Here is a 15226-nt window from a genome sequence, read left to right on the forward strand (position 1 = left end):
CCACAATGAGAATATAATCCTTGAGAGCCATTGCAGAGTTAAGTCACCATATTTGTTTTCAGAGTACTATAGAAACCAAATAACTTGCTAACTCACTTCATCAACTCTGAAATTATATAATCATTGAAGTGACAGACCATAAAATTTGAGACTAAATCATCAAGAAAAACCAGGAAGTAAGTAAAATTTGTTATTATTTAGGTTAATGCATATTACTACATCTCAATTATGTGTTTTAAAGTATTATTTGTATATGGGTTTGTGAATTTAGGAAATTTTTGTTATTAAAGATTAAATGGTGGTTACTAAAAAGAAAACTATTCATGGAGTCCTAAAGAAGCAGCATAGCAGTAAGTCTTGAGTTGTTCATTAATTTTTCTTAAGTTGAATGGTTTTCTCTTATAGGAATAAAACTATAAAAATGACATCCCCTATTTAAAGGAATAGCTGCTTCCCAGTAAAGGTTTTGACCATCTACTTACTCTTTTGATAAAGTAAAATTGTAAAACAAAAGAAAACATGTGTGCATTGTATGAACTAAACTGTGTCTAGGCAATTATTTCTTTTGGTAGCAGAAGTTACCCTTTCTTGTGCTTTTAGTCTTTTATAAGGAAAGGAAGAAGGGATTGCATCAACCAAAGCCTTAAAAAGGTAATTTGGGAGAGAGTGCCAACAAAATATTCCCATGGGTAAACACCCGTATTCTAATGTGAGATATTACTATGTTGTGTGGTTGTTGCTCAGGTGGTTAGTCGTGTCTGACTCTTTGTGACCCATGAACTGCAGCATGCCAGTGTTCGCTATTCTTCACTGTCTCCCGGAGTTTGCTCAAACTCATGTCTACTGAGTCGATGATGCTATGAAGGTATCTCATCTTCTGTTTTCGCCTTCTCCTCAGCCCTCAATCTTTCCCTGCATCAGGGTCTTTTAAAGTGAGTCAGCTCTTCCCATCAGGTGGCCAAATTATTAGAGCTTCAGTCTTTCCAGTGAATATTCAGGGTTAATTTCCTTTAGGATTGACTGATTTTATCTCCTTGCTATCCGGGACTAAAGAGTCTTCTCTAGCACCACAGTTCAACGAAATCGATTCTTTGGCTCTAAGCCTTCTTTATGGTCCAACTCTCACATCCGTACATGACTACTGGAAAACCACAGCTTTGACTGCTTAGACCTTTGCCCACAAAGTTATGTTTCTGCTTTTTAATACACTGTCTAGGTTCATAATAGCTTTTCTTCCAAGGAGCAAGCACCTTTTAATCTCATGGCTGCAGTTACCATCTGCAGTGCTTTTAGAACCCAAGAAAAGAAAATCTGCCAGTTTCCATTTTTCCCCCTTCTACTTGCCATGAGGTGATGGGACCAGATGTCATGGTCTTAGTTTTTTGAATGTTGAGTTTTAAGCCAGGTTTTTCACTGACCTCTTTCACCTTCATCAAGAGACTATTTATTCCTCTTCACTTTCTGCCATTAATGTGGTATTATCTGCATAACGGAGGAAATTGATATTTCTCCCAGCAATCTTTATTTAGGAAGCTAAATACTTTTAAAAATACCTTGAACAAATTAAAAATTATTAGAAAAAATAACCCTATTTGTGTTATCATAAGAATTTTATTTTATCCATAGTATATGATAATGTATTTTTGAAGAAGAAATAATGATTTTGAACTTCAGATAATATTCCTCACTAGAATGAAAAGTTGAATAGAAATTGGAGAGAGTGCTGTAGGTGAATTTTAAATTTCATTCATTATCGTCATGAAGGATACTTTAAAAGCTTTGTATTCTATCCTCAAATGTATTTTGATTTTTTATTTCTTATAGGAGACACATCCATTTTCTTTTTGAATGGGGGGAAAGGATCAACAATGAAAAACCACACAAGACCCACAGAATTCATTCTTCTGGGGCTATCAGATGACCCAGAGCTTCAGATTGTGATTTTTCTCTTTTTAATCATCACATATATATTAAGTGTCACTGGGAATTTGACCATCATCATTCTCACCTTGGTGGACTCCCATCTACAGACACCTATGTATTTTTTCCTCAGGAACTTCTCTATATTAGAAATCTCCTTTACAACTGTCTGTATTCCTAGATTTCTGGGCACAATTATCACCAGGAACAAAATGATTTCATATAATGATTGTACAGCTCAGCTGTTTTTCTTCATTTTCTTGGGTATCACTGAGTTTTATCTTCTAACTGCCATGTCCTATGATCGCTATGTAGCTATCTGCAAACCCCTGCATTACACAACCATCATGAACAACAGAGTCTGTGTACTGCTTGTCTTTTGTGCTTGGCTGGCAGGGTTCTTAAACATCTTCCCACCTGTTATTCTTTTTCTCCAGTTAGATTACTGTGGTTCTAATATCATTGATCACTTTACTTGTGACTATTTCCCTCTCTTGCAACTATCCTGCTCAGACACATGGCTCCTTGAAGTGATTGGTTTTTACTCTGCAATAGTGATTCTGCTTTTTACTTTGGCATTAATAATTCTATCCTACATGTTCATCATCAAGACAATTCTAAGACTGCCTTCTGCCAGTCAGAGAAAAAAAGGCATTTTCTACATGCTCCTCTCACATCATTGTCATTTCCATCTCTTATGGAAGCTGTATATTCATGTATGCCAACCCTTCAGCAAAAGAAAAGGCATCCTTTAACAAAGGAGTTGCTATTATAAATACTTCTATTCCTCCTATGATGAATCCATATATATATTCATTGAGGAACCAGCAAGTGAAGCAAGCCTTCAAGGAGACCATCCAAAAGGTTATCTTTTTCTCCAGTAAATGCAAGTGATTGTACCATTAGAAGAATAAAGTTCTCATTAATACTTTCTATTACTCATAATCTGTCAAAAACTCTTTCATTACAGTTGTATGATTCCTTTTCATTTATTTCCACATTCAAATTTCCCCACACCCAAACCGATAAACTGGTTAAAGCTGACTATTGTTTCAGAATATTCTGTAATTTTTTTTATTCAAATATACTTGAATGAAGTAAAAAAAAAAAACACAGGTAAATGTTAAAATTTTGAGTAGAAACTTTATTTTTGAAGATGCACAGGCATTTAGTTTGATTAAAAGAGTGTGAGGGTTGATGTGGACTTCTGAAATTTTCATTTTACCAGGTAATAGAAATGACATTATTAGGAAATTTTATTCTATTTGGAATTTTCAGGAAATCAAACAATGGCAATCAATAGAGTTCTGGAAATACAATATAAATATCTATTCAAATATTCTTAAAAGATTAGAAATTCAAGTATATTGAAATATTTTTACTATTAATAATACTTTTATGATAATAAGGAGAAAGAGAAGAGGAAAGTTGAGATTAATTTTTGTCAGCATTTACTATATTACAGACCTATTCTAATTATTCTCTTTATATTGGCTCATTGAATCTTTCCAACAACTTTATGTCATTGTTCGGTCACTCATTCATGTCTGACTCTGTATTCCCATGGACTGCAGCACACTAGGCTTCCCTGTCCTTCACTATCTTCCTGAGTTTGCTCAAACTGATGTCAATGATCTAGCGATGCCATCCAACCATCTCATCCTCTGTTGCCCCCTTCTCCTCCTGCCCTCAATTTTTCCCAGCACTATGGTCTTTTCCAGTGAGTTGGCTCTCTGAATCAGGTGGCCAAAGTTTTGGAGCTTGAACTTCAGCATCAGTCCTTCCAATGAATATTCAGAGTTGATTTCCTGTAGGATTGACTGGTTTGATCTTGCAGTCCAAAGGACACTCCAGAGTCTTCTCTAGCAGCACAGTCTAAAAGCATCAGTTCTTGGGTGCTCAACCTTCTTTATGGTCCAACTCTCACACTCATACATAACTACTAGAAAAAAATAGCTTTCACTATATGGATCTTTGTTTGCAAAGTTATATCTCTGCTTTTTAATATACTATCTAGGTTCATCATAGCTTTTCTTAAACAACTTTCTGAAGTAACTGTAAATGTTTTTCTCTTGAAGAAATGTTTACCTTGTTTTTCATTTGGAAATGTTTTATATGATTATTCTTATTTCACAGCCATGATGAAAAGGTAAAATCTGAAATTAAATTTAATTGGTAATAGAGAAGGATAAGAAAGAAAAGGGATCCAGATTGGAAAAGAAGAAGTAAAACTTTCATTGGAGACAGCATGATATTGTACAAAGAAAACCCTAAAAATACTATCAGAAAATGACTAGAGTTAATCAATGAGTTTAGTAAGGTTGCAGAATACAAAATCAATACACAGAAATCCCTTGAATTCCTATACACTAGCAATAAAAATCCAAAAGAGAAATTAAGGAATCAACCACATTCACCAAGGCAACAAAAAGAACAAAATATCTAGGAATAAATGCACAAAAGAGCTGTATAGAGGAAACAATAAGACACTGATGAAAGAAATCAAAGATGACGTAAACACATGGAGAGATATACCAATTCTTGAATTGGAAGAATCAATGTATCAAAATCACAGTTCTAAAAAACACATGTATCCTAATGTTCATTGCAGCACAATTCACAATAACCAGGACATGGAAGCAACCTTGATGTCCCCTGACAGACGAATGGATAAAGAAGTTGTGTTAAGCACATGCACAGAGAAGGTTGTCAAAGGGTCACAAAGACTTGGCCTCTACAGAGCACACATGCACAACCATATGCTGGGTTATAAACTGGTTCATAAACCAAGCATCCACATAAAGGAACAAATTCAAGTCAGTTGTAGTGAGGTACATGAATCTAGAGCCTGTTATACAGAGTGAAGTAAGTCAGAAACAGAACAACAAATGTTGTATATTAATGCATACATATACGTTCAGTTCAAACACTCAGTCATATCTAACACTTTGAGACCCCATGGACTGCACTACACCAGGCCTCCCTGCCCATCACCATCTCAATGAACATTAAGTCGGTGATGCCATCCAACCATCGCATTCTCAGTCATCTGCTTCTCCTCCTGCCTTCAATCTTTCCCAGCATGAGGGTCTTTTCATATGAGTCAGTTCTTTGTATCAGATGATCAAAGTATTGCAGTTTCAGCCTCAGCATCAGTTCTTCCAATGAATATTCAAGATTGATTTCCTTTAGGATGGACTGGTTGGGTCTCCTTGTAGTCCAAGGGACTCTCAAGAGTCTTCTTCAACACCACAGTTCAAAGGCATCAATTTTTTGGCACTCAGTTTTCTTTATACTCCAACTCTCACATCCATACATGACTACTGGAAAAACCATAGATTTGACTAAATAGACATTTGTTGACAAAGTAATGTCTCTGCTTTTTAATATGCTGTGTAGTTTGGTCATAACTTTTCTTCCAAGGAATAAGTGTCTTTTAATTTCATGGTTGTGGTCACCATCTGCAGTAATTTTGGAGCCCCCCAAAATGATATCCATCACTGTTTCCATTGTTTCCCCATCTATTTGCCATGAAGTGATGGGACCAGATGCCATGATCTTATTTTTCTAAATGTGGAGATTTAAGCCAACATTTTCACTCTCCTCTTTCACTTTCATCAAGAGTCCTCTTTGTTTTCTGCCATACGGGTGGTGTCATCTGCATATCTGAGGTTATTGATATATCTCCTGGCAATCTTGATTCCAGCTTGTGCTTTATCCAGCCCAGAGTTTCTCATGATGTACTCTACATATAAGTTAAATAAGCAGGGTGACAATATACATCCTTGACATACTCCTTTCCCTATTTAGAACCAGTCTGCTGCTCCATGTCTGGTTCTAACTGTTGCTTCCTGACCTGCATACAAATTTCTCAAGAGGCAGATCAGGTGGTCTTGTATTCCCATTTCTTTAAGAATTTTCCACAGTTTGTTGTGATCTACACAGTCAAAAGCTTTGGCATAGTCAATAAAGCAGAAGTAGATGCTTTTCTGGGACTATCTTACTTTTTCCATGATCCAGTGGATGTTGGCAATTTGATCTCTGGTTCCTCTGCCTTCTCTAAATCCACCTTGAACATCTGGAAGTTCATGGTTCATGTACCGTTGAAGCTTGGCTAGGAGGATTTTGAGCATGTGAGATGAGCACAGCTGTGTGGTAGTTTGAGCATTCTTTGGCATTGCCCTTCTTTGGGATTGGAATGAAAACTGACCATTTCCATTCCTGTGGCCACTGCTGAGTTTTCCAAATTTGCTGGCATATTGAGTGGAGCACTTTCACAGTATCATCTTTTAGGATTTGGAAGAGCTCAACTGGAATTCCATCACCTCCACTAGTTTTGTTCATAGTGATGCTTCCTAGGGCCCACTTGATTTTGCATTCCAGGATGTCTGGCTCCAGGTGAGTGATCACACCATCGTGATTATCTGGGTCATAAAGATCTTTTGTATACAGTTCTTTTGTGTATTCTTGCCACCTCTTCTTATTATCTTCTGTTTCTTTTAGATCCATACCATTTCTGTATTTTATTGTCCCCATCTTTGCAGGAAATGTTCCCTTGGTATCTTTAATTTTCTTGAAGAGATTTTCAGTCTTTCCCATTCTAGTGTTTTCCTCTACCTCTTTGCATTGATCACTGAGGGAGGTTTTCTTTTTGTTCTTTACTATTCTTTGTAACTCTGCATTCAAATGGGTATATCTTTCCTTTTTTCCTTCGCATTTTGTGTCTGTACTTTTCTCAGTTGTTTGTAAGGCCTCCTCAGACAACCATTTTGCCTTTTTGCATTTCTTTTTCTTGGAGATTGTCTCGATCACTGCCTGCTGTAGAATGTCATAAGTCTCTGTCCATAGTTCTTCAGTCATTCTGTCTATTAGATCTAATCCTTTGAATCTATTTGTCACTTTCACTGTATAATTGCAAGGGATTTGATTTAGGTCATATCTGAATGGTCTAGTGATTTTCCCTAATTTCTTTAATTTAAGTCTGAATTTGTCAATAAGGAGTTCATGATCTGAGTTACAGTTAGCTCCTGATCTTGTTTTTGCTGACTGTATAGAACGTCTTCATTTTTGGCTGCATAGAATATTATCAATCTGATTTCGGTATTGACCATCTGCTAACATCTATGTGTAGAGTCTTCTGTTGTGTTGTTGGAATAGGGTGTTTCTTATGACCAGTGTGTTTTCTTTGCAACTCTATTAGCCTTTGTCCTGCACTATTCTGTACTCTAAGGCCAAATTTGCCTATTACTCCAGGTATTTCGTGGAGTCCTCTATGATGAAAAGGACATCTTTTTGGATGTTAGTTCTAGAAGTTATGGAACTGTTCAACTTCAGCTTTTTCAGCATTACTGGTCAGGGCATAGACGTGAATTACTCTGATATTGAATGGCTTGCCTTGGAAATGAACAGAGATCATTCTGTCATTTTTGAGATTGCATCCAAGTACTGAATTTTGGACTCTTTTGCTGACTATCAGGGCTACTTCATTTCTTTTAAGGGATTCTTGTCCACAGTAGTAGATACAATGGTCATCTGAGTTAAATTCACCCATTCCAGTCCATTTTAGTTTGCTGATGCTAAAATGTTGATGTTCAATATGGAATCTAGAAAAATGGTACTGGTGAACCTATTTCCAGGGCAGCAATAGGGACATGACATAGAAAACAGACTTGTGAGCATAGTGGCAGTGTGGGTTGGGAGAAGGCAGGATGAATTGAGAGAATAGCATTGAAACTTATACATTACATATGTAAAATAGGTAGCAATGAGAGGTTGCTGTATAACACAGGGAACTTAACCCAGGGCTCTGTGACAATGTAGAGGGGCAGGCTGGGGTAGGAGGCAGAAGTGAAGTCAAGAAGGAGGAGACATATGGATACTTATGACTGAATCATGTTAATGCATGCAAGAAACCAAGACAACATTGTTAAACAATTATCCTCCAATTAAAAAAAATTGAAAAAATAGTGCCTAAAATAATTTAATATTCCCTAAATTTCTAGAAAGAATATTTCTTGGTGAAATCAAAACACAGTTCTCTCTCATGTGCTGCTTCTCTGCCTCTTTCTGTCTGCTCTTAATTTTATAAGAAATATTGTGAAAACAAGGACTTAAAAAATGTTTCAAAAAGGGAAATTAAGCCAGTCCAAGGCTACAAAGTGGAATGATAAGCCCAAGGGAAGGGAAATACATGAGAGAATGATGGGAATTAGAATGGGAATAATGTATATACTATCTTTGGTAAGATGCTGGCAATAAAAGTATGAGCAGTGAAAAACACTTCTAGGGAAATTATGTGAAAATTAATAGATTTTGAAAAGCCCTGATTTTTATTTGATTGCTCTTTGTTATGCCTCTAATTTATAAAGCAGGACTTTTATTTTTTCATTTCCTTGAGAAAAGTAGAATCTTCCTGGCCATGTCCATGAAGGCTTGCTTGACTTGTAGATTTCTTAGGGTATAAATAAAAGGGTTCAGCATGGGGGCTACTGAGGTGTTTAGCACAGCCACTCCCTTGCTCAAAGACACCCTGTCCTTTGCTGATGGATTCATATACATGAAAATGCAGCTGCCATAAGAGATGGAGATGACAATCATGTGGGAAGAACACGTGGAAAAGGCCTTTGTCCTCTGAGTGGTAGAAGGGATCCTCAAAATTGTTCTGATGATATACGTATAGGAAAGAATTATTAATGTCAAAGTGAACATTAGGGTAAACACAGCAGAGGAAAAGCCCATCATCTCTAGTAATTTAGTGTTTGAACATGAAAGGTGTAATAAGGGGAAATAATCACAAGTAAAATGATCGATAGCATTGGACTTACAGTAATCAAGCTGTATGAACAGCATGAGTGATGGGAATATAATTAAGAATGAAGCCAGCCAAGAAGCCAAGACAAGCAGGGCGCAGACTTTACGATTCATGATGGTCATGTAATGCAGCGGTTTGCAGATGGCAATGTAGCGGTCATACGACATGGCAGCCAGAAGGTAAAACTCAGTGACTCCCAAGAGAATGAAAAAAAATAACTGAGCCATACAATCATTAAAAGGGATAGTTTTATCTCCTGTAATGATGGTGGTCAGGAACTTTGGTATAGTGACAGTTGTGAATGACACCTCTAATATAGAGAAACTCCTGAGGAAGAAATACATGGGGGTCTGGAGGTGGGCATCCAGCAGGGTCAGGATGATAATGGTCAGGTTCCCAGTGATGCTGAGCATGTAGGTGATGAGCAGAAAGACAAAGATCACAACCTGAACTTGTGGGTCATCTGACAGTCCCAGGAGGATAAACTCTCTTATTTCTGTGTAATTTCTCATTATCTTCTTTTCAATAACCTTCAGAGTAAAACACAAAGAAGCTCAAAGAAAAGGGAAGTATCCATGGATAGGACTGGAATTTATTTCTGGAAGGGCTATGCCATATTAATTTAACTTGGGAGAATTTATTTTTTAAGACTTTTTTTTTGTACCATATGCTAGTGTGTGTATTTATCATAGAATATTTCTTTTGAAATCCCTATTTTATTTATCTGTATGAGGTTAAAAATATATAGTTTTCATTTTATCCTATTCACATACTCTAAGTAAGAGGAGTAGGAATTTTAACCTAGGCTTTTCTAAGTGTTTGAAATACTGGAATAGAAATGCTACTTGTTGACTCTATTAAATCCTTCCCTAAATGACTTCTTTCCCGTTGGGAAGCTCCTCATCTTTTCTTCAAACTCAGTAAAACTCTATTATTTCCTAATCTTTTATCTGATTTCTTGTATTAGTATTTGCTAGTTAATATAGAAAATCCAAAAATGTCAGGAGAAAGATTGCTCGAATGGGACTGTCTCCCAAATGAACATCACTGGAGTTAAATCTTCAACAATATGAAAGACTTCTAAGTTCTCACTCTGACTCACATTCACTTTCCTAACTTCCAAGTCCTTATCTGAATCACATCTAATGGACTCATTGTTGTGACCTCCTCAAGCATTGGAGCAGGGGTTTCTGAACTCTGCAATCTAATGCCTGATGATCTGATATGATGAGGATGAAATAATAATAGATATACAGTGCAAAATACACATAATGAGCTTGAGCCATCCTGTAACTACCCCCCACCCAGGTCCATGGAAAAATTGTCATCTACTAAATTGATCCCCTGGTCACAAAAAGTTAGGGAACTTCTGTAGAGTCCAGAGTACAGAGGAGGCAGAGTGGATTTTTCATAGACTGGATCTGTGTCATTGGCTAAGGAGACCAAATTGTATGAATATCTAATACCAAACATAAAGCAATACCTTCCAGAGAACATTTTTTCTTCAAAATTTCTCCCTTCTAAATGTTATTATTATTCTCTATATGTGTGTGTATTCTGCTTTCTAGTCTATGTTGTATTTTTATATTTTCCTTTTTTATACATTCATGTTCACTTAGTTAAAGCTATACTCTGTCAGTATATTGGTATAATTCATTAAATAGCAATGAAAGCCTTCTATTTTGTCTTCCTGTTTAGCAATAATAATAATAACAATCCATTTACTTAAAACAAACAAACAAACAAAGAATTCCCTCAATAAATTGATCCAGTTCTTTTCAATATCACTCATGCTGTGAATTCAAATTGAGTGGTAAAGTTAATTCCAGTATCAGGAGAGATCTTTATGCAATAGAATATTTAATTTAAAGATATAAGTTTATTGATTTGTTGTATGTGCATGCTTAGTCACTCAGTTGTCCAGCTCTTTGCAAACCTATGGACTATATCCCATAGGTCAGGCTCTTATATTCATAGGATTCTCCAGGCAAGAATACTGGAGTTGGTAGCCATTCCCTTCTCCAGGGGATTTTTTGACTAAGGGATCAAACTAGGGTCTCCTGCATTGCATTTGAGCCACCAGGGAAGCCCTTTTTAGTATGTATGGCATCATTACTCAGTTTCATCTCTCAGTCTTGTCTATTTGTGACCCCATGGACTGCAGCAGTCCAGGCCTCCCTGTCCATCACCAACTCCCAGAGTCCATCCAAACCTACATCTATCAAGTCAGTGATGCCATCCAACCATATCATCCTTTGTTGTCCCCTTCTCCTCCTGCCTTCAATCTTTCCCAGCACCAGGGTCTTTTCCAATTTGCCAGTTCTTTGCATCAGGTGTCCAAATTATTGGAGCTTCAGCTTCAGCATCAGTCTTTCCAATTAATATTCAGGACTGATTTCATTTGCAATTGATTGATTTGATCTCCTTGCAGTCCAAGGGACTCTCAGGAGTCTTTTCCAACACCACAGTTCAAAAGCATTAATTCTTCAGGGCTCAACTTTCTTTATGGTCCAACTCTTATATCCACACCTGACTACTGGAAAGACTGTAACTTTGACTAGACTGACCTTTGTCAGCTAAGCAATGTCTCTCTCTTTTTTTTTTTTAATATACTGTCTAGTCTGCATCATAATATTGTGAAAGTTCTCAGTGTTTATCTCTCTTATAAGCCTGAGCCCTCTTTTCACTCACTTTCCTGTATAGGAAAAATATAGCTACTGTCGATTCAGGGAAAATTCCAACTGAGATGAACAGTGGCCAATTCTACTGGGAAATCATGTGATGTTTAGGAGAAAATGAATATATTCTTTTGCTAATCCTCAAGGACCAGAAGAAAACAATGTTAAGAGCACTTACAAAAACAACAGGCTTTACGTTTTTTGTAGACAAATTCATGGCAACTCAAGTATTTTATAGATACTTTCTAAGGCAAATGTAAAAGTCCTTGTTCTCAATTAACAACAATTGTCTGGAATTAACAGCTGTGTATAATTCAGATCAGTAAACCATTTCTGGAATGTGAAGTGTCAGCCATTCCTGGGATGTTTTTGGTAAAGCAATGAAGAATATATCCAAGTCTATAAGACATCATTTTAAACTTTCCTTCCTTAGGACTTTCCCACATTTCCCCTGCTATTCCCTTAGAATTTAGGATAACAAGCTTCATATTCTTTTCTGTCCCTTTCTTTTTAAATTCTAATGTCTTAGATATTTCATTGTTGAATCAGGCTTGTGGTTCATTTAAAGTGAAAATTAACATATTCAATAAACTATTGCTTGCTGGAGGAAGCAGGGATAATTGAGATTGGCCCATATACACTATTGATCATTGCTCACTATTGCTCATCTCAGTTGCATCCAACTCTTTGTGGTCCTTTGGACTGTAGCCTGCCAGGCTCCTCTGTCCATGAAATTTTTCAGGAAAGAAATACAGGAGTGGGTTGCCATTTCCTCCTCCAGGCAATCTTCCTGACCCAGGGATTGAATCTGTGTCTCCTGCATTGCAGGCAGATTCTTTACCCACTGAGCCATTGAGAAAACCGCGTGCTATTGTTGCGTAGAGTTCTTTGTGCTATATAGTATGCTTCATTAGTTATCTAGTTTATGCATAATTGATACTACTTATAACATAATATTGTAAAACAACTATATCCAATAAAAAGGAAAACAAAAAAGGAAAAAGCTTGACATTGCTTCAAGCAAGATAACGGAAATGGTTTTCAGGAGACCTCTGTCATTCTTTAGTAGATTGTAAGGATGACTTCTTGCAAAAAGAGCACTAGCATTCCTCAAATTCTCCAATTTAAAAGAAGCAACAGTATTGATGTATCTATTAAAAACAGATTATTTTCCTTATTTTATGCAAATTGTGAGAAGTGGGTGGGACACTCCCTAAATTCCACAATATAATTGGAAACATAAATTAGCTTCCAGCATTCTCTATGTGTATTGTATTTTCTCTTCTTAACATTAAGATTTCTAGGAAATCACAAGTAATGCTGTGAATACATATATCCTCAAGGCAACTTACAGCTTCAGATTTACTGTGCAGTTTTCCAATTATCTCTCTTGTCCTTTCACTTGTTAATCATTTTTTTTTTTGGTGTTAGGTTTATAAACTAGGCTATTGTGTCATAGAAGAGAATAGATCCTGGTGGCTCAGATGGTAAGAAATCTGCCCGCAATGCGGGAGATCTGGGATCAGCCTTGGGTCTAGAAGATCCCCTGGGGAAGGAAATGGCAATCCACGCCAATATTCTTGCTTGGAGAATTCCATGGACAGAGGAGCCTGGTGGGCTACAATCCATGGGGTCGCAAAGAGTTGGACAGGACTGAGGGACTTTCACTTCACTTCACTTCACTTGATATGTTGGAAAATAGTTTGGTTTTATAACAGCTCTAATTTTTTTTAAATGATTAATTCCTCTCCTGACTGTGTTTACCATGACATCAAATATTGTGGAAGACCTTCATCACAATTGCATGAAGGAAAAAAAAAAAAAAAAAACACCAGAAACTGAGAAGAATAAATTAAGATTATTTTCAGATTATTAATCAGAGCTGTTTTTATTTCTCTCCTGATTGTTTCAGTTTGAAAACTATATATACACTTGAAGATAAAATTTAGCTTAAAAAGCAATATAAATACTTATAATAAAATGGCATCAGGAATTATCCTTACCCTTATCTGTCAGAGAGCAGACCAAATGATAACCACAATCACAGAAAATTAATCAAAGTGATCACATGGACCACAGCCTTGTGTAACTCCAAGAAACTATGAACCATGCTGAGCAGGGCCACCCAAGATGGACTGGTCACGTTGGAGAATCCTGACAAAATGTTGTCCACTGGAGAAGGGAATGGTAAACCACTTCAGAACTCTTGCCTTGAGAACCCCATGAACAGTATGAAAAGGCAAAAAGATAGGCCACTGAAAGGAACTCACCAGGTCGGTAGGGGCCCAATATGCTACTGGAGATCAGTGGAGAAATAACTCCAGAAAGAATGAGAGGAGCCAAAGCGAAAACAACACCCAATTGTGGATGTGACTGGTGATGGAAGTAAAGTCTGATGCTGTAAAGAACAATATTGCATAGGAACCTGGAATATTAGGTCCTTGAATCAAGGTAAATTAGAAGTGTTCAAACAGGAGATGGCAAGAGTGAATATCATTTTAGGAATCAGTGAACTAAAATGTATTGGAATGGTCAAATTTAATTCAGATGACCATTGTATCTACTATAGTGGGAAAGAATCCCTTAGAAAAAATGAAGTAGCCCTTATAGTCAACACAGGATTCTAAAATGGAGTACTTGGATGAAATCTCAAAAACAACAGAATGATCTCTGTTCTTTTCCAGAGAAACTATTCAATATCACAGTAATCCAAGCCTATGCCCCAATCACTAAAGCAGAAGAATCTAAAGTTGAACAGTTCTGTGAAGACCTACAAGACCTTCTAGAACGAAAACCCCCAAAAGATGTCCTTTTCATCATAGGGGATTGGAATGGAAAAGTAGGAAGTCAAGAGATACCTAAACTAACAGGTGAGTTTAGACTTGGAGTACAAAATGAAGCAGGAAAAGGATAACAGAGTTTTGCCAAAAGAACGCAAGGGTCATAGCAAACATCCTCTTTCAACAAGACAAGAGAACTTTCCACACATGGACATCACCAGATGGTCACTACTAAAATCAGATTGATTATATTCTTTGCAGCCAAACATGGAGAAGCTCTATACAGTCCACAAAAATAAGACTGGGAGCTGACTGTGGCTCAGGTCATGAACTCTTTATTGCCAAATTCAGACTTAAATTGAAGAAAGTGGGGGATATCACTAGATCATTCAGTTATGACCTAAATCAACTTCCTTACAATTATACAACAGAAGTGACATATAGATTCAAAGGATTAGATCTGATAGACAAAATGACTGAAGAACTATGGATGGAGGTTCATGATATTCTACAGGAGGCAGTGATCAAGACCATCTCCAAGAAAAAGAAATGCAAAAGGCAAAATGGTTGTCTGAGGAGGCATACAAATAGCTGAGAAAAGAAGAGAAGCAAAAGGCAAAGGAGATAAGGAAAGATATACCCATTTGAAAGCAGAGTTTCAAAGAATGGCAGGGAGAGATAAGAAAGCCTTCCTCAGTGATAAATCCAATAAGTTGAGGAAAACAATAGAATGGGAAAGACTAGAGCTATCTTCAAGAAAATTAGAGATACCAAGGAACATTTCATGCAAAGATGGTCACAATAAAGGACAGAAATGGTATGGATCTAACAGAAGCAGAAGATATTAAGAAGAGCTGGCAAGAATACACAAAAGAACTATACAAAAAAAAGATCTTAATGACCCAGATAACCACGATGGTGTGGTCACTCACCTAGAGCCAGATATCCTGGAGTCTGAAGTCAGGTTAGCCTCAGGAAGCATCACTATGAACAAAGCTAGTGGAGGTGATGGAATTCCAGTTGAACTCTTTCAAATC

General features: G+C 36.8%; 2 protein-coding genes across 2 annotated transcripts; one reads left to right on the top strand and one right to left on the bottom strand.

Moving 5' to 3' along the window:
* Positions 1-1868: 1868 nt before the first annotated feature.
* On the top strand, positions 1869-2814 carry LOC787833 (olfactory receptor 6C3). Its single transcript, XM_059886957.1, is given in 2 exon segments — positions 1869-2564; positions 2566-2814. Coding segments are annotated over 2 exon segments (945 nt in total).
* A 5490-nt stretch (positions 2815-8304) lies between these two features.
* Positions 8305-9243, bottom strand: OR6C1Q (olfactory receptor family 6 subfamily C member 1Q). Its single transcript, NM_001390642.1, has one exon. The coding sequence runs from the start codon at positions 9241-9243 to the stop codon at positions 8305-8307; it is 939 nt and encodes a 312-aa protein (NP_001377571.1).
* Positions 9244-15226: the final 5983 nt, after the last annotated feature.

This window comes from Bos taurus, chromosome 5 (genome assembly GCF_002263795.3).
Source record: "Bos taurus isolate L1 Dominette 01449 registration number 42190680 breed Hereford chromosome 5, ARS-UCD2.0, whole genome shotgun sequence".
Taxonomy (NCBI): Eukaryota; Metazoa; Chordata; class Mammalia; order Artiodactyla; family Bovidae; genus Bos; species Bos taurus.

Excerpts from the sequence above, each read along its gene's own strand:
- OR6C1Q (NM_001390642.1), bottom strand. The coding sequence starts at position 9,243 with ATGAGAAATTACACAGAAATAAGAGAGTTTATCCTCCTGGGACTGTCA.